The sequence below is a fragment of the Lutra lutra genome, chromosome 15 (genome assembly GCF_902655055.1).
Source record: "Lutra lutra chromosome 15, mLutLut1.2, whole genome shotgun sequence".
Taxonomy (NCBI): domain Eukaryota; kingdom Metazoa; phylum Chordata; class Mammalia; order Carnivora; family Mustelidae; genus Lutra; species Lutra lutra.
Genome location: NC_062292.1, coordinates 54,597,983 through 54,622,320, shown reverse-complemented (window position 1 = coordinate 54,622,320; position 24,338 = coordinate 54,597,983). Strand labels below are relative to the sequence as shown.

Here is a 24,338-nt window from a genome sequence, read left to right as displayed (position 1 = left end):
CCTGTGAAGAGCCATTTGTCACACTGAGGGGACTGGTTGAAATGCAATAAAGAAATGGTAGTTCAGCTTATTTATCAGGACAATTACTTACGCAGTATTAGGGGATCCATATTTAACCTACAAATACATAGTCCTAGGAGGAACCACGAACACAAATGTTTGCTAAGTACTAAGGCATAGGACAGACAGATGGTGTTGGGTTTCTAATCAGCTTTACTGGGAGCTTAAAGTTGCTGCACATGCTGGGATGGGGGGGAAGGCCCAAAGTGCTTTGCCAGCTTTATTTCGGACAGCTGTAAGTTAGCTGCGGGCTACAACATAAGGTGTGTGTGGAAAGAAAATCGATGCAATTCTTAACCTTGTTAACTAGATAGCGCTAATTCCCTGGGCTAGAGTGGTAATCCGAAATGGCTGCTGGTGAAATATGGGCACAAAAATATATATGTATCCGTGTATAGCTGTATTTATAAGACTGGTTGTCCTGTGGACTATTCCGGTATCTGATTTCTCCCCCAAATGAAGACAGTTACCAAAGGAAGGAGTCTTTTCCTCTAGACAATGTACTTCCAAGTGTTTTTTCTTTGAGAATTTCAACAATGTTTTTCTGTCGGGGGCTCAAGCCTGGGATGAACTTAAATTTTAACAACATAGCAGCTTTTCCTTGACACTTTGTTTTTGCTTCGCAGACACCAGCTGCTACTCATGCCTTTGCCATGGCCCAGAACGTCTCTGGTGTTACCTCGGTGTGAAAACGTGTGTGCGGTTTCCTGAAAATGGAGGATCTCAACATCACTTAGAGCACCCTGCTTCAAAGTGTGGCTGGCGAGTGGCATTGGCCTTGTTTTTTACTTAGGAATGCTTTGCTAGGAGAAGCATGCTTTTTGGTGAACATGAATGGCTGGGCTCTTTCCCTGGGCTGCTTCTTCTTGACCCATGTCACCGAAACCTTGATCTTTATGTATTTTGCCTCCATCTCCTTGGCTGACTCGCGGGGTCTTTTCCCAAGGCTGGAGAATGTGGGAGCTTTCAAGAACGTGTCACTTGTGCCAACCCAAGCGACGTGTGGACTCCCAGACCGAAGCACTTTCTGTCACAGCTCTGCTGCTGCGGCTCTCGGGTTCTGTACCCAGCGGCTTTGCATTCAGGATTGCCCCTATAGATCTTCAACTCCCGTCTACATGGCCCTCTTTTCCAAAGGCCTCAGGAGCTGCATCACAGCAGACGAGCGTGATCTGTGTCCCAACTGCCAGAGCAATTCCACAAGTTTTATTTTTGGAAGTCACAAGAATTGCTTTTCTTCTCCTCCTTCTCTGAGGCTGGCGGCGTCATTGACTTTAGCCGTGTGGCTGAAACCTGAGCGAGAGGGTGTAATGTAAGTAGTAGAGTGAGTGTAAGTTTTCCTAGGGTCCTGGACGATCCGTAGTAGTGACGATGATGGCCACATGGATTCTAAACTAGAAATGAAGGCTAACTCTGGAATTTGCGCAATTGAAGGTCAACTCCTTTGCTAGTCTTCTTCTTCAGGTTTCCTTTCCAGACTTTCCCCCCTAAATTTAGATTTTGTTCCTCTTTTTCATGGGTGAAGTGAGCCCTCAGAAAAGAATATGTTAAGACAGTTTCATTGCAGGCAGATCTGTTTCCCCGTCTCATTTATCTCCCAGCCACTGAGTCAATACTTTGGTCTTGGCCTTCAAAGGCTCAGCCAGGCTTAATGTGAGTTTTAACGTGTAGGGGCTAGTGGTACAAATGACTGCTGTTTTCTAAGTTCTGATCTAGGTTTTTATAAGCAGCCCACTCCTGCCAGAGTGTAAAATTTTCATCAGGCAGAGAGCTCTCCGAGAGCTTAGGACTGTGTTTTATTCATCCTGATTTTCCTAGGAAGAGATGTTTGTTTGACTCATGGAAGATAACCCAATCATATGAGTTGAATACATGACTAATCCTCTAACTCTGAGAACGTAACAGCTTTTGACCCTTTACCTTGTGGTGTTTCTGATAGGATATATATATAGGTAAGCATAAGAGAGTCCCAGAAGCTTTTATGCCATCGATCATAGTAGAAATGCTTCTGGAGGGGCGCCTGGGTGGCTCAGTGGTTAAAGCCTCTGCCTTCGGCTCAGGTCATGATCCCAGGGTCCTGAGATCGAGTCCCGCATCGGGCTCTCTGCTCAGCGGGGAGCCTGCCTCCTCCTCCTTTCTCTCTCTCTCTGCCTGCCTCTCTGCCTACTTGTGATCTGTCTGTCAAATAAATTAAAAAAAAAAATCTTTAAAAAAAAAAAAGAAATGCTTCTGGTGAGTGTGGACTGGGGGCTTCCTTCATATTATTTTTTGTTAGTCTGTATAATCACCTGTGTTTCATTCTGTAATAGCCTCTAAAACTGACCTCTCATGTGTTTTCCCTAACTGTTTAGAGCCAATCTGGAGCTTTGAATAAGTAAGGAAATTTTGAGACCTTTTTTTTTTTTTTTTGCTTATCTTTTGTCTTCCTGTAGGGTTTTTGGCTCTTCCCCTTCTGACAGTTTCTTTGTTTGAGAGTGTTGGCCAAATATCTAAAAACTTGTGAAACAAACCAGAAAAGTCTTATGATCTCATAAGCAAATATGACTTAAATGTCTTTCTTGTTTAGTTTTAATTTGCCAAGTGAAAGTTGGCATTTTTTTTTTCATTTGGAGTTAAAATGATCACAAACCATTATCTCTATTTCTGTATCTCCTGTAAAAGCAAACCTTAGGTTTTTTGTTTATTTGTTTTGTTCTTTTACTGTTTGAAAAAATGTCAGTAAATCCAACCCACTCAGTTTATGTAAAGGGTCCAAAGAGACTTAAAAATTGTCTGTTGACAAATATGGCTAGGGAAAATTATTTTTTCCCCAAGTTTTTTTTTCCATGGGATGAATCTCTACCAAATTCTTCTTCTATTGGTTTCATTTTGTATAAACAAGACAGGGGTATTGATAGAGACAGTGGCACATGGTTTACGGTCTAGAGAGTTCCATGCATCAAGGTCGTTTCCATTCTCAAAACTAAAATAACTATGGGAATTGGGGGAATTTCGGGGTGTTTGCACTAGATAAGTAAAACAAACAAAGCATGGATTATCCAATTATTGTTTATCCAGGAGCAGAATAAATCCAGTTCCTAAATATTTTGCTACCTGCCTTCCTCTCACATTCATTATCTACCAAAGCTAGTATGTTTACAAGCAAACAAAATAGCAAGGAAGATAATCAATAACATATTAAGAAATGCATTTTCAGTAAGCTTGGGAAAATAAGCCTGCATTTGGCAAATACATTCTTGAGTAATGGTCAAATTTTAACTTGTTGATTTAAAACTCAAGGAAAATGAGTAGAGGCAAACTCTTCTTAGGTTGTTTGAGACCTGGACACCTGGAGGCAGAGGGTCAAGAGACAGCAATTTTATCCCAGGGATTTAGAAATATCAACCCACCAGAGGGTGAAAAGAAAAAAAAATCATAGTAGAATTTCTATAAAGTTGAACCTGTTTGCCTATGTTAAAAATATCCTTGTTCTCATAACTTTATCACCAAAAAATATACAAAATATAGGAAAACAGTGAAATAGTAATGATTAAGTGGTCTCTAATCTTATTTTCATCTCTCAAGTCCAGGATAGAATACATGCAAGTGAGAAGGAATAAATTGTGGAAAATGTGACCTTTAAGGAAAGTTTTAAAACCTGTTTAGCAATAGTTCTTGGTTGGCCCTATCTTACCTTTGTTTCTTTGATGCTTCCTCTTCTCGATTTGGTCTTCGAATCCTTGGTTTTTGGGTCTGCTGTATACCTGGTTCTGCTGTGCTCAGAAAACTCATGAGCTAATGGGGAAAGACAGATTGATTGGTACCATGACTAAGGCAGCACAGTGTGTTAACTGAACACCAACGAAGGCCGCTTAAGCTACCCTGAACCAGAGAAAAGGGTTCCAGGATCAGGCATGGCCCTGGATATGCCTGAGCTGAGTAACAAGCAGCTGGTGAAGAAAAGGACCCAGACCCCTCCATGACCTGGTGAAGTTCACGTCCCTGCTGAGTTCTTGTCTGTGACATGCAGGTTGATGGGTATCTTTAAGAGCTAGTTATTTGGGGAGATGTTAATAGCTAATGTCAGTGATACTTGTCTTTAAATAGCAGATCTTTGGGAGTAATCCACTCAGGAGGCTACTACAAGCATTCATCATGTTCTCTCTTCTGCAAAGAAGTTGACTCTCTAGATAGAAATGTGAGAGAGAGGAGTGAGGCTTCGCTTCATAGCTGTTTCTGCTCAGGGGGTACAGAGTGGCTCGAAACATGCAATTATACACTCAACATAAGATAATTTATATGAAACATAAATTAACAGAAAATAAACATTTATAAAAACACCATCTGTCTATTTACAGGGATGGGAAAAGTGTGCCACTACGATGAGGAGAGAATTGATCTTTAAAAAAATAACTGGGTAATTGGCCTGATGTAAGACCTAGAAAATTTCTGAACGTTCTTCTGTTTTATCAAAATATTATTTCACTGTTGTCTTTAGAAGATTGTATGACCTTTCATCCAAGATCATTAATGTCCTGTCAGTGCCTCATTTGGGCTGTGTGGCCATGGAGAGCTCTTACAGACACTGGCTTTGGCTTCTGGCCAGTTGATGAGGAAGTAAGTAGAGTCTGCGTGCAGTTGTCCATTCTCCATTTCATCATGGGAGTTCAATAGAGCAATTCTGACTTCAGGGCTAGCACTTTCGAGTCTTCTATGGACACTAAATTCTCTTTACATTAAAAAAAAATTTTTTTTTGCACGGATGACTCAATCCCCAAGCAGGACGTCATGTCTTGTACCTCTTCCTATAAAGGAAATAGCAGAAGACTAATGAACCAACAGGCTAAATGTTGGTTTTGCCCGATGATTCAAGCACTTTCGCTTTCATCATGAATCTCATAAAAGGTGTTGAGGTTCTGGGGAGTATATTGTAAATAAGAATTCCTATTTTTTTTTTTTAATAAAAGGGCTTCTTAATTGGAGTATAAGAGTATAACTTGCTCTGAATATAATGGCATTCAGACACTCATTCACTGAGTGCCCCTTTGAGGGGAGTTTGGGGTGATTTTCACACCACTGTAACTGCACGATGCCTTAGCATGTCTTTTGGTTGGATGCTGATCTTTTCTCTCTCTTGGTTGCTTCCTAAGGTGTGTTATAGAAAAGAAAGCGGATGGGCAGATTGTGTTCAAACTTACAATATCCGAGAAAGAGACCATGTTTTATTATCGCACAGTAAATGGTTTGCAGCCTCCAATAAAAGTAATGACACTGGGGAGAATTCTTGTGAAGAAATGGATTCATCTTAGTGTGCAGGTGAGTAAAATAAAAAATATTTAACATTTGGTTAAACACAAGGATCTGTCTTCCTTTCTTTCCTTTAAATGGCATCTTCCCACAAGGTCTGGAGCTGTTCTTTTTGATTTCATTTCATTGAGAATCTGGATTCATTCATTTCATTTCATTTGATTCATTTCATTGTGTAAATGACAACTGAAGAAAAATAACATTTAAATGACCTGGTGATGTAGCCCTTGATATTCCAGCATTTCCCCCTCAAAATTGCTGTGAAAACTCCCACCAGAACTCGGGACAATGCTCTTTGGGATAATAAGATCCTTAGGAAATTTTTGTTTAATTTGGTTAGTATATTATGTTAAAAAATGTGGCGGGCTTTTTCAGGGACTGGTACTGATTTTACTAGTTATGGCAGCATTAAAGCCCCTGCCTGGTTTTTACAGTTGTCTCTTGCAGATTGCGACTGATGATGTGAATAAAATTTGGCTGTTGCATTAAAATGCTGACCCTAGAACTAATGAACTTTACACTTCAGATGCTCAAAAAGTGTTATATGATTACTTTAGTTGTCAGCCACAGTTTGTTTTAGCCTTAGAAGCTGTTAAAGACTGAGATAACTGTGAGAATCTGGTATTTTACAGTTCCTGGGAATGGAGATTGAGTTTATCCTTTCTTCTTTTCAGGGTCCTAGAATGGCCCAATGCAGCCAAAAGTCCCCACACGTGGGTTTCACACCAGAGGTCCAGTGTACAGCAGTCCCCAACCCATAAGCTCATAGGGGTGGCTGAAGAGTGGTTCATGCAAACCCCATTCACACTAAAGGACAGTTGTGCCCTCATTCTTATTATGGCAGTAATCTTTGATGTCTCACATTGTTCTTGCAACCTGAAACAGGTTGGAAGTAGACTTCCTTCAAGGGCCTTGAGAATTGTTATCTAGGTTTTAAAGTTTATTTTAGCACAGATATCATTCTTGAGGATTTCAATACACTTCGTACATATCCTTGTTTTGCCTGATTGTAACTGAAATCCCACCATGTCTTGGCATAAGTACATAGTACATAGTACATAGTACATAGTACATTAAAAGCCTTAGGGAGAAAACTTGAAATATGAATGCAGAGGTAACAATGATTGATTTCTATAGGAAGGTATTGACAGAAGAATATCTGATCAGTGTGTTTTGCCTTATCCACCCAGCTTTTACTTAGGATTTGAGTTTATCAAATGCAGTTGACAGTAAGTGGTCTTTCCATAGCACTAGGTTTGAAAGGAGGTTAAGTCATGCCTGGTGTTAAGGCCATGTTTAGCACACGATGGATTCAATCGGGTTGAGCTTACCTCTTATTTCCCAGTAGTTGGAGATAGGGGACTCGTATGTTCTGTATCTTGACATTGTCCATCCCACCCGCTGACAAGTGCGGCCCAATTAGGTTATAATGTTAAGAAATATGGATATAGAAACTGTTGAGGAAAGGGAATCAGCAGAAGATATCATATAGATAATGTTTGTTGCATATTTTTGCATCAACAATGATAAAAAATGTTTTTTACTTCTCTTTATTTTGCCTTATCTGTGAAACCGTGCCATGTTTTGGCAGGCAGTAGTACATTAAAAGCTTTACAAAAGAAAGTTTAAAATCCAAATGTGAAAAGGTAACCATGACTGAATTACTCTCCTGGGAGTAAAATGCTCTTAGAGTGCCTATTGAAATCAGCATTATCATTTCAATATATGTCAAATATGAGTCATTTCCTAGTTTAGGCAAAAATGTCTTTATAAATCTTTAAATCTTTCCCTTCTTTCAAGAAAAGGTTAAAGTACTTATGATTTAATGAGGCTGCTTTATTTCATATCTGTTGGACTATCAAGAGAAAACTTGTCCTTTCCAATCTGTGTACTACTTTTTAAAATTTATTTTTACCTAAGTTTTCCCCCATTCTACATTGTAAGTTAAAACGACAGAACAGTCCTAAAACATTAGGACTACCATACAGATCAGTCATTTGTTTGCCTGGCATTTCTTGGTGCATTTGGGGACAACCCAGCGTTATGAGAATCTGGATTCATTCAAAGGAAAATTAGTGATTATTTATTCTCAATTGGAGATCTGCCTAGGGTTCCTTTAAATTGGACACCAGTCTGAACACATTGAAGATACTATGAAATTTATAATAATTCATTTTATAGATGTTTTAAAAGGAATGTGCTCTTTCTTTAAAGGTTGCTATAAAGTAGTGGGGAGGACAAGAGATCAGATGTAGGGATAGTTTATTCAGGTAATTCTTCTCTGTAGTCTTAACAAAACCATTTGACTTAGTTTCCTTCCTTCCTTCCTTCCTTCCTTCCTTCCTTCCTTCCTTCCTTCCTTCCTTATGTAAAAAGAGGTTTGGACTAGGTGACAAAAGGAGGCCTCCTTGAATTCCTTCTGAATTCACATAAAAAAGTAAGTGGAGTGTCGGTGGGGAGGCACAGTTGAAGTTTAGAAATCACTTGAGTTTTGTAGGGTTGTCTAGATGTGAGTGATGGAGCCAGCTCTGTGAGCTGACCATTAGGTTTGTGCATTTTCCTGCTTCCCCATGCTGTCTGGTGTTCATAGAGAAATATTTTTTTGGCAGATTTTTATGGCCGCAATGGGGACAAGTGCAACTTGTAATTCTTTCACAGTATAACTGCAAAGAATATATTTTTATATTAAAGGCAACTTACTGTTGCATTATTATGTCATACATCCAAATTCTGTTTGATTTGGGGATTAGAGACTTCCATCATGCTGGGCATGGGATAGAACACATAACTGATAATCTGGTTTAGTCTCATTTCAAATTGCAAGCCTAATTAATGTGTATGCATATTTTTACTCATCTTCTAACATGACCACAAATGAATGAATTTATATGGAGTGTGCATGTGTGTGTGTGTGTGTGCATATATGTGTAAAAATAAAACATACACCTTTACTCATAAAATTGGCTCAGAAACCAGAATTTAACTTACAAAGGGCCAGTAACATAAAATTAATTAACAGATCTGACCTTACCCCTTACCTCAGACAGTTCACACCATACCAGCTTTCCATCAGTAAAATCAGAATTTTCATTTCCCAAATTCCAAAAAAAGAAATGAGTTTTAAATAATTAAATCCCTGAGCAAAGAAGATGCCAAGAAGAGTCAGACATACAGAACACTGAAGGTCTAGTTTCTTAAACAAAAGTTGCCTGATGTTATAGTAATGGATCTAACAGCTTTTATTCAAGAAGTAGCATTTTGAAGCTTCAACCTGTTGGAAAATGATTAGTTTTTAAATTAATATTCATTCAGGGACTTGAATCTGACACGATTGCCAATTTAAATTTCACTTTGGGGTTTAATATATTGGCTATTTCAAATTACATCAAGCTGAAATTCGTTATGTGATATTTTTCATACTAAAACTGGAAAAAATCAATTCAGACTTTTTATTATCAAATGGGGAACACTGATAGCAGATTTTTTTAAAGCTTGGTTTTCATATCAAATCAGCACGTGGTTTTTGGTTGTTGTAAGAGATCTCTTTTGATTTTTTTTTTTCTTAAAAAAAGTTTGAAATACATAAAAGAGTTTTACTTTAGCAGTTTGTTATGGGTTAGGAGGTAGAATGACGAGGAAGCTTTTTCACATTTAGCTGCCTGTCATTTACAAGTCAAAGCTCAGACTTTCTTATGGAACAACTGGTTTCCCTTAAGGAGTTGTATATATTTTATAGGACAAAGAGCAGGTAAGAATCATTAGTATACTTTAGCATAATTACTACAAGTAACCCTTGTAGTAATTATGCTAAAGTATGGTAAAACAATTTATAATTTGCAACTGATGAAGTAGTACAACCATGCAAGCAAGACATGGTTCAGCAGTGGGCTTGCATGCTTTTTCTATGATCTTTCAAAGGCTCCTGGATACACTGACAGTTCAAGAGCCAAAGACGGTTCTAGCCATGGTGAGGTAAAAAAGAGCAGTTCTAATCTAATACAATGAAGGAAAGAATGCATGGTAAATCAAGTTTTAGGAATCAATAGATGAAGAATAGGGGTTTTATAATCACAGTTTGTTCATGAAAAATGTGCTTTTGATTTATGTATTCAATCTGAAAAAGGGAAACTATTGATAGTTCTGGAGCAAAAGAAAATGCAATTTAGCCAACACTTGCTGGAATAGATAAACCAAGTCTCTCAATTAATCTCTGGGGTATGTGCCCGTGTGTGTACTTTATAAAAGTATTCCATATCTCTGTTGATTGAAGGAACATAGATATTCCATGTCCATGCAAGCTGATGGAAGCTTCCTCCTTCCATCCAAAAAGCTCTGCATGCTGGGATTTTCACGGGGACACCACCTCAGCCCTCACTCCAGGAGAATCCCAATCCATATTATTTAATGCTTCCCATTGCTTTAAACTGTAACTATTGATATGTGTGGGTGCGAAGGTCAAACATTGCTATTTGTGCAAAGCCTTCTGTTTGTCTCCAGCCACTGAATGTCTCCTGAATTAGTTGACTAGGTTTAGTCATCAAAAACTAATTAAATATCAATAGAATTTATCAAATTATATTTCAGAATTAAAAATGCTGATAATAGTAGCTGCCATTACTGAGCTCTGATTATGCAGACTGTATTAAACACGGTATATGTTTAAATTTCAAATGCTTATAATAGTTCTGTGTCATTGGCTTATCTCCATTTCACAGATAAGGAAAATGAGCCTTAGGTGGGTTAGGTCAGATTTACAGCCTAGATTTATAGTCTCCAGTTTTTCTGACCTTTAGCAAATAATAATAATAATATATTGCCATGGACCTAGGTCACTATGATGATCTGAGGAATAAAGTTATTTGAATCCACTTACCCCCAAAAACAAGAACTGAAGACATAGCTATAAAGTAAATATAAATTATTTTTCTGTTTGTAAATTTTTTAATGTAAGTATTTGTAATGCTTCCCGTGTTGGCATGATTTGTACAAATAATTAAAATCCGTGTATTTTACAATTATCTCCTCATTGAGACAAATGGTTTAAATGCACAACAGCGTGGAATTTTATATGAAGTTCTGCTCAGTATATCTCTCGTTCATGGCAGTCAGGAACGGAACAACTACAGTGGGTTAAAGAAAGAATATCCCATTTACCCCGTCCTGACCACTGGATCCATGACGTATAGAACCAAGCCATGTTATGATACAGTAGAAACAAGAGGAGGATTCTTCCCACTTGATGATGGAGAGAGGTAAAACCACCCAAGTAAAAATTATTCTCTGTGCATTTTTGCACGTGACTTCCAATATTTGGTAGGAAGGTGTGGCTTTAAATTTTGACATTTTACTTAAATTGTGCAACCTTCAGGAAAATCATGTAATTCCTTGAAATGTTGGATACCAATGACAAATATGAAACAAAGATAAACCCAGCCTATTTGGTTTACACTATAAATGTGACGTGTAAAGACAATAATGTCTGATAAACCACTTTATAATCTGTTATGATGGAGCTTACAGTCTATTAGGAGAAAAAGACAGAATCACATCAATGAAAGCAAAATTATAACTGTGATATGGGCTGTGGAATCATATGAAGGACAGTTTGATCAAATCACTGAAGTCAAGGAAGGCTTACTTGAAGAAATTACATTAGACATGTGTATTAGTTTTCCAGGCCTGCCCTAAAAAAAAGTCACCAACTGGTGACAACAGAAATTTATTCTTACACAGTTCTTGAAGCTAGAAATGTGAAATCACATTGTCCACAAGACCATGCTCTCTCTCCCTCTGAAAACTGTAGAGGAGTAGCCTTCCTTGTTTCCTCTGCCTCCACTGTCACATGGCTATCTTCTCGCCCTATAAAGACATGGTTATATTGGATTAGGACCCACCCTAATTCAGTATGACTTCATTTTAACTGCTTGCATCTGGGAAAACCCCATTTCCAGTTGAGGTCCTATTTGTAAGCGCTGGGGATTAAGATTGTGGGCAACACAATTTGGTAGATAACAAAACGTGTACAGTAGATTGCATAGGATTCAACTAGGCAAAGAGAGGGGAGAAGGACATTCTATACATGCATAGTAAGTAGCACAAACATCCTTTTTAATAGAGAGTATGTTGCATGGGAGAAATTAAAAGACCAGTGTGGGTAGCAAACTGGAACAGCATGTGTAATAAGCCAGGGGGGTTGGAAGAGACTATATTTTATTTTATTTTTTTTTCTTTATTTATTTATTTATTTTTTATTTTTTTTATTTACCTTGATTATCTTTATTTTTTTTATTTTTTTTATTTTTTTCAGCATAACAGTATTCATTATTTTTGCACCACACCCAGTGCTCCATGCAATCTGTGCCCTCTACAATACCCACCACCTGGTGCCCCCAACCTCCCACCCCCCACCCCTTCAAAATTCTCAGATCGTTTTTCAGAGTCCATAGTCTCTCATGGTTCACCTCCCCTTCCAATTTCCCTCAACTCCCTTCTCCTCTCCATCTCCCCTTGTCCTCCATGCTATTTGTTATGCTCCACAAATAAGTGAAACCATATGATAATTGACTCTCTCTGCTTGACTTATTTCACTCAGCATAATCTCTTCCAGTCCCGTCCATGTTGCTACAAAACTTGGGGATTCATCCTTTCTTTTTTTTTTTTTTTTTTACAGCTTTATAAACATATATTTTTATCCCCAGGGGTACAGGTCTGCGAATCGCCAGGTTTACACACTTCACAACACTCACCATAGCACATACCCTCCCCGATATCCATAACCCCACCCCCTCTCCCAACCCCCTCCCCCCATCAACCCTCAGTTTGTTTTGTGAGATTAAGAGTCACTTATGGTTTGTCTCCCTCCCAATCCCATCTTGTTTCATTTACTCTTCTCCTACCCCCTCGACCCCCCATGTTGCATCTCCTCTCCCTCATATCAGGGAGATCATATGATAGTTGTCTTTCTCCGATTGACTTATTTCGCTAAGCATGATACCCTCTAGTTCCATCCACGTCGTCGCAAATGGCAAGATTTCATTTCTTTTGATGGCTGCATAGTATTCCATTGTGTATATATACCACATCTTCTTTATCCATTCGTCTGTTGATGGACATCTAGGTTCTTTCCATAGTTTGGCTATTGTAGACATTGCTGCTATAAACATTCGGGTGCACGTGCCCCTTCGGATCACTATGTTTGTATCTTTAGGGTAAATACCCAGCAGTGCAATTGCAGGGTCATAGGGTAGTTCTATTTTCAACATTTTGAGGAACCTCCATGCTGTTTTCCAGAGTGGCTGCACCAGCTTGCATTCCCACCAACAGTGTAGGAGGGTTCCCCTTTCTCCGCATCCTCGCCAGCATCTGTCATTTCCTGACTTGTTAATTTTAGCCATTCTGACTGGTGTGAGGTGATATCTCATGGTGGTTTTGATTTGTATTTCCCTGATGCCGAGTGATATGGAGCACTTTTTCATGTGTCTGTTGGCCATCTGGATGTCTTCTTTGCAGAAATGTCTGTTCATGTCCTCTGCCCATTTCTTGATTGGATTATTTGTTCTTTGGGTGTTGAGTTTGCTAAGTTCTTTATAGATTTTGGACACTAGCCCTTTATCTGATATGTCATTTGCAAATATCTTCTCCCATTCTGTCAGTTGTCTTTTGGTTTTTTTAACTGTTTCCTTTGCTGTGCAAAAGCTTTTGATCTTGATAAAATCCCAAAAGTTCATTTTTGCCCTTGCTTCCCTTGCCTTTGGTGATGTTCCTAGGAAGATGTTGCTGCGGCTGAGGTCGAAGAGGTTGCTGCCTGTGTTCTCCTCGAGGATTTGGATGGATTCCTTTCTCACATTGAGATCCTTCATCCATTTTGAGTCTATTTTCGTGTGTGGTGTAAGGAAATGATCCAATTTCATTTTTCTGCATGTGGCTGTCCAATTTTCCCAACACCATTTATTGAAGAGGCTGTCTTTGTTCCATTGGACATTCTTTCCTGCTTTGTCGAAGATGAGTTGACCATAGAGTTGAGGGTCCATTTCTGGGCTCTCTATTCTGTTCCATTGATCTATGTGTCTGTTTTTGTGCCAGTACCATGCTGTCTTGATGATGACAGCTTTGTAATAGAGCTTGAAGTCCGGAATTGTGATGCCACCAACTTTGGCTTTCTTTTTCAATGTTGCTTTGGCTATTCGAGGTCTTTTCTGGTTCCATATAAATTTTAGGATTATTTGTTCCATTTCTTTGAAAAAAATGGATGGTACTTTGATAGGAATTGCATTAAATGTGTAGATTGCTTTAGGTAGCATAGACATTTTCACAATATTTATTCTTCCAATCCAGGAGCATGGAACATTTTTCCATTTCTTTGTGTCTTCCTCAATTTCTTTCATGAGTACTTTATAGTTTTCTGAGTATAGATTCTTAGTCTCTTTGGTTAGGTTTATTCCTAGGTATCTTATAGTTTTGGGTGCAATTGTAAATGGGATGGACTCCTTAATTTCTCTTTCTTCTGTCTTGTTGTTGGTGTAGAGAAATGCAACTGATTTCTGTGCATTGATTTTATATCCTGACACGTTACTGAATTCCTGTACAAGTTCTAGCAGTTTTGGAGTGGAGTCTTTTGGGTTTTCCACATAGAGTATCATATCATCTGCGAAGAGTGATAGTTTGACTTCTTCTTTGCCGATTTGGATGCCTTTAATTTCCTTTTGTTGTCTGATTGCTGAGGCTAGGACTTCTAGTACTATGTTGAATAGCAGTGGTGATAACGGACATCCCTGCCGTGTTCCTGACCTTAGCGGAAAAGCTTTCAGTTTTTCTCCATTGAGAATGATATTTGCGGTGGGTTTTTCATAGATGGCTTTGATAATATTGAGGTATGTGCCGTCTATCCCTACACTTTGAAGAGTTTTGATCAGGAAGGGATGCTGTACTTTGTCAAATGCTTTTTCAGCATCTATGGAGAGTATCATATGGTTCTTGTTCTTTCTTTTATTAATGTGTTGTATCACATTGATTGATTTGCGGATGTTGAACCAACCTTGCAGCCCTGGAATAAATCCCACTTGGTCGTGGTGAATAATCCTTTTAATGTACTGTTGAATCCTATTGGCTAGTATTTTGGCGAGAATTTTTGCATCTGTGTTCATCAAGGATATTGGTCTGTAGTTCTCTTTTTTGTTGGGATCCTTGTCTGGTTTTGGGATCAAGGTGATGCTGGCCTCATAAAATGAGTTTGGAAGTTTTCCTTCTATTTCTATTTTTTGGAACAGTTTCAGGAGAATAGGAATTAGTTCTTCTTTAAATGTTTGGTAGAATTCCCCCGGGAAGCCGTCTGGCCCTGGGCTTTTGTTTGTTTGGAGATTTTTGATGACTGTTTCAATCTCCTTACTGGTTATGGGTCTGTTCAGGCTTTCTATTTCTTCCTGGTTCAGTTGTGGTAGTTTATATGTCTCTAGGAATGCATCCATTTCTTCCAGATTGTCAAATTTGTTGGCGTAGAGTTGCTCATAGTATGTTCTTATAATTGTCTGTATTTCTTTGGTGTTCGTTGTGATCTCTCCTCTTTCATTCATGATTTTATTTATTTGGGTCCTTTCTCTTTTCTTTTTGATAAGTCTGGCCAGGGGTTTATCAATCTTATTAATTCTTTCAAAGAACCAGCTCCTAGTTTCGTTGATTTGTTCTATTGTTTTTTTGGTTTCTATTTCATTGATTTCTGCTCTGATCTTTATGATTTCTCTTCTCCTGCTGGGTTTAGGGTTTCTTTCTTGTTCTTTCTCCAGCTCCTTTAGGTGTAGGGTTAGGTTGTGTACCTTAGACCTTTCTTGTTTCTTGAGAAAGGCTTGTACCGCTATATATTTTCCTCTCAGGACTGCCTTTGTTGTGTCCCACAGATTCTGAACTGTTGTGTTTTCATTATCATTTGTTTCCATAAATTTTTTCAATTCTTCTTTGATTTCCTGGTTGACCCATTCATTCTTTAGAAGGATGCTGTTTAGTCTCCACGTATTTGGGTTCTTTCCAAATTTCCTCTTGTTATTGAGTTCTAGCTTTAGAGCATTGTGGTCTGAAAATATGCAGGGAATGATCCCAATCTTTTGATACCGGTTGAGACTTGATTTAGGACCAAGAATGTGATCTATTCTGGAGAATGTTCCATGTGCACTAGAGAAGAATGTGTATTCTGTTGCTTTGGGATGAAATGTTCTGAATATATCTGTGATGTCCATCTGGTCCAGTGTGTCATTTAAGGCCTTGATTTCCTTGTTGATCTTTTGCTTGGATGATCTGTCCATTTCAGTGAGGGGAGTGTTAAAATCCCCTACTATTATTGTATTCTTGTCGATGTGTTTCTTTGATTTTGTTATTAATTGGTTTATATAGTTGGCTGCTCCCACGTTAGGGGCATAGATATTTATAATTGTTAGATCTTCTTGTTGGACAGTTCCTTTGAGTATGATATAGTGTCCTTCCTCATCTCTTATTATAATCTTTGGCTTAAAATCTAATTGATCTGATATAAGGATTGCCACTCCTGCTTTCTTCTGATGTCCATTAGCATGGTAAATTCTTTTCCACCCCCTCACTTTAAACCTGGAGGTGTCTTCAGGTGTAAGATGAGTTTCTTGTAGGCAACATATAGATGGTTTTTGTTTTTTTATCCATTCTGATACCCTGTGTCTTTTGATTGGGGCATTTAGCCCATTAACATTCAGGGTAAGTATTGAGAGATATGAATTTAGTGCCATTGTATTGCCTGTAAGGTGACTGTTATTGTATATTGTCTCTGTTTCTTTCTGATCTACTACTTTGAGGGTCTCTCTTTGCTTAGAGGACCCCTTTCAATATTTCCTGTAGAGCTGGTTTGGTATTTGCAAATTCTTTCAGTTTTTGTTTGTCCTGGAAGCTTTTAATCTCTCCGTCTATTTTCAATGATAGCCTAGCTGGATATAGTATTCTTGGCTGCATGTTTTTCTCATTTAGTACTCTGAATATATCATGCCAGCTCTTTCTGGCCTGCCAGGTCTCTGTGGATAAGTCTGCTGCCAATCTAATATTTTTACCATTGTACGTTACAGACTTCTTTTCCCGGGCTGCTTTCAGGATCTTTTCTTTGTCACTAAGACTTGTCAATTTTACTATTAGGTGACGGGGTGTAGACCTATTCTTATTGATTTTGAGGGGGGTTCTCTGAACCTCCTGGATTTTGATGCTTGTTCCCTTTGCCATATTGGGGAAATTCTCTCCAATAATTCTCTCCAATATACCTTCTGCTCCCCTCTCTGTTTCCTCTTCTTCTGGAATCCCAATTATTCTAATGTTGTTTCGTCTTATGGTGTCACTTATCTCTCGAATTCTCCCCTCGTGGTCCAGTAGCTGTTTGTCCCTCTTTTGCTCAGCTTCTTTATTCTCTGTCATTTGGTCTTCTATATCGCTAATTCTTTCTTCTGCCTCATTTATCCTAGCAGTGAGAGCCTCCATTTTTGATTGCACCTCATTAATAGCTTTTTTGATTTCAACTTGGTTAGATTTTAGTTCTTTTATTTCTCCAGAAAGGGCTTTTATATCTCCCGAGAGGGTTGCTTTAATATCTTCCATGCCTTTTTCAAGCCCGGCTAGAACCTTGAGAATCGTCATTCTGAACTCTATATCTGACATATTACCAATGTCTGTATTGATTAGGTCCCTAGCCTTTGGTATTGCCTCTTGTTCTTTTTTTTGTTGTGAATTTTTCCGCCTTGTCATTTTGTCCAGATAAGAGTTTATGAAGGAGCAAGTAAAATACTAAAAGGGTGGCAACAACCCCAGGAAAATATGCTTTAGCCAAATCAGAAGAGATCCTCCGCTCGAGGACAGCATCCTCCTCCGCTGTCGCAGCCGCTCAGGATGTGGCTCCCCATGCCCGGCGAACGATGGCCGGAAGAGACTATATTTTAAAGAACATTGTTGATCATGTTAAAATGTTTTCAGTGGGACTCTACTGAAATGTTTTAGGTAGGGTACAGGTAATGGGGAAAGAAGGAGAAGGAGGGAAAAATATTTGACCTAAGCAGATGATCTCTTCATAAAAACCCCTTTGGTTCCAGTAAAGGAGAACGGTTTGCATGAGGACAAGATAACAGGGTTGTTAGGTTGAGCTCATGTTCCCCAGTGAAATATACAAGTATACTTTGAGCTATAGAAATGATAGCAGATATGTAGAGAAGTGGTCAGGTTTGAGAGCTCTTTGGGAATTTAAAACGAAGGACTTGCCAATGAAAGAAATTGGAGGTTAAGGGAAGGGGGTTGTGATAAATCACCTGTTCCTGGCTTGGACAAGTGCATGGATAAGTTTCATTTGCTTAAATATAAACACTAGTAAAAGAATCAGATTTTTTAAAAAAGATTTTATTTATTCATTTGACAGAGCACATAAGCAGGGGTAGTCAGAGGGAGAGGGAGAAGCAGACTCCCCGATGAGCTGGCGAGGAGCCTGATGTGGGGCTAGATCCAGGACCTGGAGATCATGATGCCTAACCATCTGAGCCACCCAGGTGCCCGAGAATCAATTTTTGATACTTAGCACATATGAACTAGAATTCGGCTCAGGGCAATAATTCTCAGCTGTAGAAATCATTTAACGTCATAGAGACTTGAAAAAATATTCTGATGCCTACAATCAATTATGTCTTCATTGGTCTGGGTGAAGGCCAACCACTATCTCTTCTTTTCTTCTTTCCTCTATGGGTTAACGTGGGTAACAAAGTAAGATAATCTGAATTCCAGACAGGAAATGATCATCTTCTATTCAGCTATGTCAGGAAATATGAAAAAGAAGGTTAAGATGTGAATTAACTCTTGAAGCTAGATAGGATTTAAGTAGGTGGGCAAGAAGAGGAAAAATTGGATAGATCAAAATGGGAGCAAGGCCTGGGAGGTGAAAATAACAGAAGGTTTCAGTAAGAGTGGGGGTCTGAGTTTCTTAGAAAGAAATACATCATGTCTTAAATACAAAAGGCTGAAAAAAAAAAAAACAATAGCTTAGAGGTTTACATAGAGATATGGAGTTTGGTTTTTTTTCCTCCTGACAAGCAACCCATTTTTTCCCCACCTGTTCCTAATCCAATCTATTTGGTACTGGCTATAAGCCATTAGTATATAAACAATGCATATATACACACACATACACAATAAGTTTAGCTAATATAAGCAGAAAATCACCACATATCACATTATAATGTTTACCTTGTATAAATCTGAATGTTATCAATCTAATATTTCACAGCAAAAATTTAAGTTCAGTAAGACCTTTCCTATGGAAAGACTTCCAGTCAAGTTCTAAAGCAAGCCATGAGGAAATAAATGTTTAAACTTAGAAAATGGTATTTGAAGAAGGTAGCAATTTTTCTTGCTTGAAAATGGTTGATTCTCAGCCAGTACAGTCAATAGCCATAAATATATAGCCAATAGCTATAAAATACAAAAGGAAAATATATACAAACATTATAGTACACATTTATTACACATGCTACTAAAACTGAAAAGTGCTATAAAAAGAAGAGTCTTTTCCAGTGTCTACTTATTTGTATTCAACAATCTCTAGTCTTGAAAATGCCACTATGGTAATTCTGTAAAATTTGTAGTGGTCAAAATTTGATGGTAGTGCTTCTTAAAACCTATATTATTGAATGGAATTGTCATTTATATTTTATCACTTTCATCTAAAAGCCAAATATAATAAGATGGATAATTTGGCTTTTTCTTTTTCTTCTTCTTTTTCTTTTTTTTTTTGAGGACAGGCATTCTTATGCCCACAGGGCTAACTGATGCCTTCAGTTATACATGAACAATTACCACTAAAGTCAGAAAGAACTGTGTGCGTATAACCTAGGGCAGAATTTGGCCTATGGTATGTATCACTTGGTAATGGAATGGAGAATATGACTTTATTTAAACATGGACTTTAATAGTTTTATTTCTCCATACTGTTTCCTTTGGTATTTCTCTCTCAGATATAACATTCAAGTGTTCCAAGCAGCTGCATTGCTCTGGATACATTATAAAGGCATATGTTCAAGATACCAGTTTAGATATCTGTAAGCCAAAAAAAGAATAGTTAAAATTAAAACAAATTAAGAGAACTTTTCCAAGAATGGAAAGGCTTCAATAGGTTTTTTAATCTTCTAATTAACTACAGCAGTGAAAAAAATACTGATATTTATAAATTATTTATATAATCACCCACATTATATTATATAGTTGTATATTATAAGTGCTTACACCAGAAAAAGTGATCTAATTCTGCTTCCCAAAAATTATGTGAAATAATCCCTAGATAAATTGAGTTGCATATTCTAGAGGTAGAAAAATAGTTGGATCCATTTTGTTTATGCTTAGTGTTCATGCTTCTTAATCCGGGGAGGGCGGAAAGAATGGAAAAAAAATAAGGGTAAGTGAAAGAAGGCATCTGTGTTGCAGTGGGAAGGTTGGAGATGGGGGAGAGCCCAGGGGCCTGGGGAGGAAACTCAGCCTATGTCAGTTTCACTGTGGTAGAGCCTGACCAAGAAAATTTAGATTTGGACATAGTTGGTAACTTTAAGTCGATTGCTTTCTGGGATGCAAATCCCTTGTATTATTCCAATTGGACCACATCTGTCATATGTAGCCATTTTGGGGGTGTTTGTACTAAGGAATTTAGAGAGAGGAGTTGGCTTCCTTTCTAATAACCAGGTGGATGTACTTGCTTCCCTTTGTCCTTGCCATCACCACCCTAAACGTATGGAGCATTGTCTCACATTGGGTGGTTGCTGATGAGTGGGGTTGAATTTTAGCTTCCCCTAAAATACCTTCCCAGGGAATGTGAGACTCCTATGGGGACCACACTGTGGCTTCTGAGTGGTGATGTATTCTGAAATGCCCACTGAGCCCCACTTCCCCCAGGGAGGGGGAAGCACATCACTGACTCACACCACTTTGGGGTGGGGTGGGAGTGGACACTGAGCTTCCTACTGGTCCCTGTTGACACCAAGGGAAGGAGGAGTGGATGTTCAGTGATGCCAGGTGTAAATGGAGGCTGAGCTTCCCACAGGGTCCAATTCACAAGGAAGTTAAATAACCCTACCTCATACCACATACTTCAACCTCACTAATACCAGTGGGGACAGAGGCTCCGCTCTGCACCAGTTCCTGCTTCCTTGATGGAGGTGGGTGGGGACCCGATTGTAGACCAGCCCTGATACAGAACGCTGCATTCGTTCTCTTTTCTGTGAAGTGGGTCAGAGGTTCAGCTCTCAACCGGACGCCTCTGACACCAACGATTGGGGAAAATAAAGTCCTGAACAGCCCCGAGGCACATCCTTGTTCAGTCTTATTGATGCTGGGCATGCATGAAGGTCCAGCTCTTGATGGGTCCTGACAAAAGTGGGAGGAAGTGGAGTGCTGATTGGCCCTGTCCTGGATCACTTCCTGTCTCTTGTTTCCATCAGATTGGGGGGTGCGGGGGAGGCTCAGCATCCTGCGGGGCCGGTGAAGAGTTGGGGTACAGCCTCCTTTAGCCAGATGGGAATGGCAGATCAGCTCTGCTCACCCTGACAATACTACTGTGGAGGGAGTCAGAATACTACCTCCCCCCATGGAGCAGGGGATAGAAAACAAGCTCTTTACTCAGTTCCATTAAAATGACCCTGACAGTCAAATTGGAGAGGTCCCTGCTTCCACCAAGTGGAGAGTGAAAGATCAGCTCCTTGTTTGGTTTGTCAGCACCACCATGCCCAGGAGTTGGAAGATTGCCTAATTTTGCCAGGAGGACTGGAAGATTCCCACTGTGTGGGGGAATCAGAGTAGAGCGGCTCACTTCTGCTGAGTGGGAGGGTGGGATGAAAGGTTAGCCCCCTGATGGGCTCTGTGGGAACCATGAGGGAAGGAGAGAGGGAGGGAGTAGGGGAGGGGGAGGAAAGGCTTTTCCTTGGTGTTTGGCTACAGTAGGGCAGATATTGCCAGAAAGGGCTTACTTTTTCATTCCAACATTTTCCTGGCCCTTTATCTTGGAGAAGCAGACTTTTCTTGGAACTTGTTTTATCGGTGCCTGTTGAGGGTTCTAGGATAGATGCTTCTCGAATGTTCTGCCCAAGATATATGGCTAGTAATAAGAAAACCTTGAGGATTTACTGTCAATTGTTGAATCCTGAGGTCCCTAAGGTATTTCCACCTTCTTCCCACCTTGAAGAGTTGTCTTCTACTCGTTTGTTGTGTTATGCCCACGGTTTTTTAATTAGAGAGAGAGGAATATTCCTCCTAGGAGGAATAGGGCAATCTCTGTCAGAATCAGAAGTCATAGTGTTTTCAGTAGGACCTTCCCCAACATTTTTTAAAGCCTGTGGTTATAAACTTCATTATATTTAAAACACACTGGCTAAAATGACGAGAAGTAAGGAAGACATTTTTGTAAAATGAATTGGATACAGGAAAGAAAAAGAGGGAGAAGATATGCTGGCCAGATATTGCAGAGTCAGTTCCGACAAAGCTAGACATGGTTGTGTTTACAAGCAAAAATCTGACATAAATTGCAGCAGTGTTCAGATGTGCTGGCTAATTGTTAAGTGCTGATGAGAAACCTGTACACGAATGTCGCAGATTCTTGTAAAATTTTTCGGCAACTATTTTGGTCAAAACTGCAGTTAAAAGATAGAGTTGAAATTGCTTTGGAACCAAATATCGGACTGGATATATGTAAAATAACCCCTTAGGCCGACAAGGTGTGTCCTTTATTGGCTGAGATTACTGTGACTCCAGCTGCTGGCAGAGAGCCATCCCTTTCATGTGGGCAAGTAGAAGATTAATTCTCAATTAGAAATATACGCTTGTGGGGCACCTGGGTGGCTCAGTGGGTTAAAGCCTCTGCCTTCAGCTCAGGTCATGATCCCAGAGTCCTGGGATCAAGCCCCACATAGGGCTCTCTGCTCAGCAGGGAGCCTGCTTCCCTTCCTCTCTCTCTGCCTGCCTCTCTGCCTACTTGTGATCTCTCTCTCTCTCTCTCTGTCAAATAAAAAAAAAAAAGAAAGAAAGAAATATACGCTTGATGCAAGGGTAACATTTAACTTGGCTTCAACACATCAACATTTCAGCTAATTTACCTGACTGAATATTTCAGGGGGAAGAGAAATTGCTAATGTTTCACAGGAAACAGGAGATGGAGCTAGGAGGAAGTAACACAATTTGTACTTCTTTTCTACTTTATTTCAATTAATGTTGGCCCAGGTATGTCTTTTTGAATCAACTTTAGATGTGGAAAAGCTGCTTACAAGCCCTCAAGACTTCTCTTTCTGTGTTATAATTGCCATCACCTTGGTGTCTATTTGATTTGTGAATAGGAGAAAGTAGTCATTAGGATGCAAAATGATTATCATTATTTGCAGATCTCATGACCAGGAGTTTCTTGTGTTGTTATAAGTAGTTTGATGTTCATTTGTACCATGTGTAACTGGTTCATGTAGTGATTAAAATAATAAGCAATGCTTGATCATGGTTAAAATAAATACCAAGGATAAACTCTTCTATTAATTAGTGAGAGCTTATCCAAATTAGCATCTATAATTATGAGCTGTTGTTAATTTTTGTTGCAGCCTATTAGATATACTGTCCTAAATCATTGACACTTGCCTAAATGAGCATTAATGATAGGTGACTTATTTTATGAATGTACATTCCATGGATGCTTCCATGGAAAATGTATACAATGAAATACACATTTTGGGGATTATTTCACATCGAATCGTAGAAAATTCATGTGGAATTTTGGATTTAGCATAAACAAAAAGAATTAGGTTTGCTTGTTGAGCGTAATACTAAAAGCCAGAACTGTGTCCCTATGCAGGAAGGTTTTGATTCAACGTTTGCCTGCACTCTCAGTTCTGTATGGCTTTCTGTTTCCCTGAGTCACATCACATGTCTTTGCATTACACACTTTTGATACATTTCTTAAACTGATTCAATCTTATGTGTTTGTATAACAAATGCCAGTGAAAATAAAGTTACTGCCGCTTGATACTGAAGTATCCACTAGCATATATGTATATAGCTCTGAAGGGGTTGAAAACTGAGTAAGTGAAAATTACCTAGAAATTACCCCAAGTTTGGATTTTGCTTGTATTCACATTTTTACTAGTATATGTTACTTTCATTTTTTTTTTTTAAGATTTTATTTACTAGAGAGAGCACATGCAGGGGGAGCAGCAGGCAGAGGGAGAGGAAGAAGCAGTCTCTCTCCCAACACAGGTCTCGTTCCAGGAATCATGACCTGAGCCAAAGGTAGATGCTTAACGGACTGAGCCAACCAGGTGCCCCTATATGTCACATTCTTGAAGAGGTTAGTTGCTTTGGGGAAGGATTTCTCAATCAGCACTACTGACATTTTGGACAGTTCTCTTTTGTAGGGGGTTTCTGGGCATTGTAGGATGTTTAGCAGCATTCCTGACGTCTCCATGCTAGATACATGCAGTCAGTGGATAACAGAGTTCTGCAACCTCTAAATGTTCCTTTGTGTTATTCTTTTACAGTCACTGACCCTCTCCCACTCCCCTGTACTGTCAACCGCTGATTTGTTTTCCGAATAACTATCTAGGAGCAAAATCACTGGCTTGTGTAGTGTGTGTATGTTTAGATCTATCAGAAATTGCCAAACTTTTCTCCCAAATTTTCGTATCATTTTGCTTTCCCACCAGCAAAATGTAAGATTACAGTTGCTTTGCAGCCTAGCCAGCACTTACTTGATATGAGGAAGGAAAGAAGGAAGAAAAGATGGATGGATGGGTGGAAGGAAGGAAGGAATTGGTAAGAATTCCAGTTTGTTTCAGATTTTCATTCATGATCTGCAAGACCTCTCTCTCTTTTCCTTTCCCTTCTTTATCTTATCTATCCATCCATTTATCTTAGCCATTTTTCTGATAGATACTTATTGTTATCTTACTGTTGTTTTGATTTGCATTTTCCTGATTATCGATAACACTGAAGTTCTTCTG

At 39.0% G+C, this 24,338-nt stretch overlaps 1 protein-coding gene across 1 annotated transcript in view; it reads left to right on the top strand.

The window, feature by feature from the left end:
• Positions 1–890: 890 nt before the first annotated feature.
• Positions 891–24,338, top strand: part of USH2A (usherin) — a 705,277-nt gene continuing 681,829 nt past the window's right edge. Inside the window, 2 exon segments of the mRNA XM_047705734.1 lie at positions 891–1,372; positions 5,190–5,355. Of these exon segments, the coding sequence (XP_047561690.1) occupies positions 891–1,372; positions 5,190–5,355 (648 nt within the window).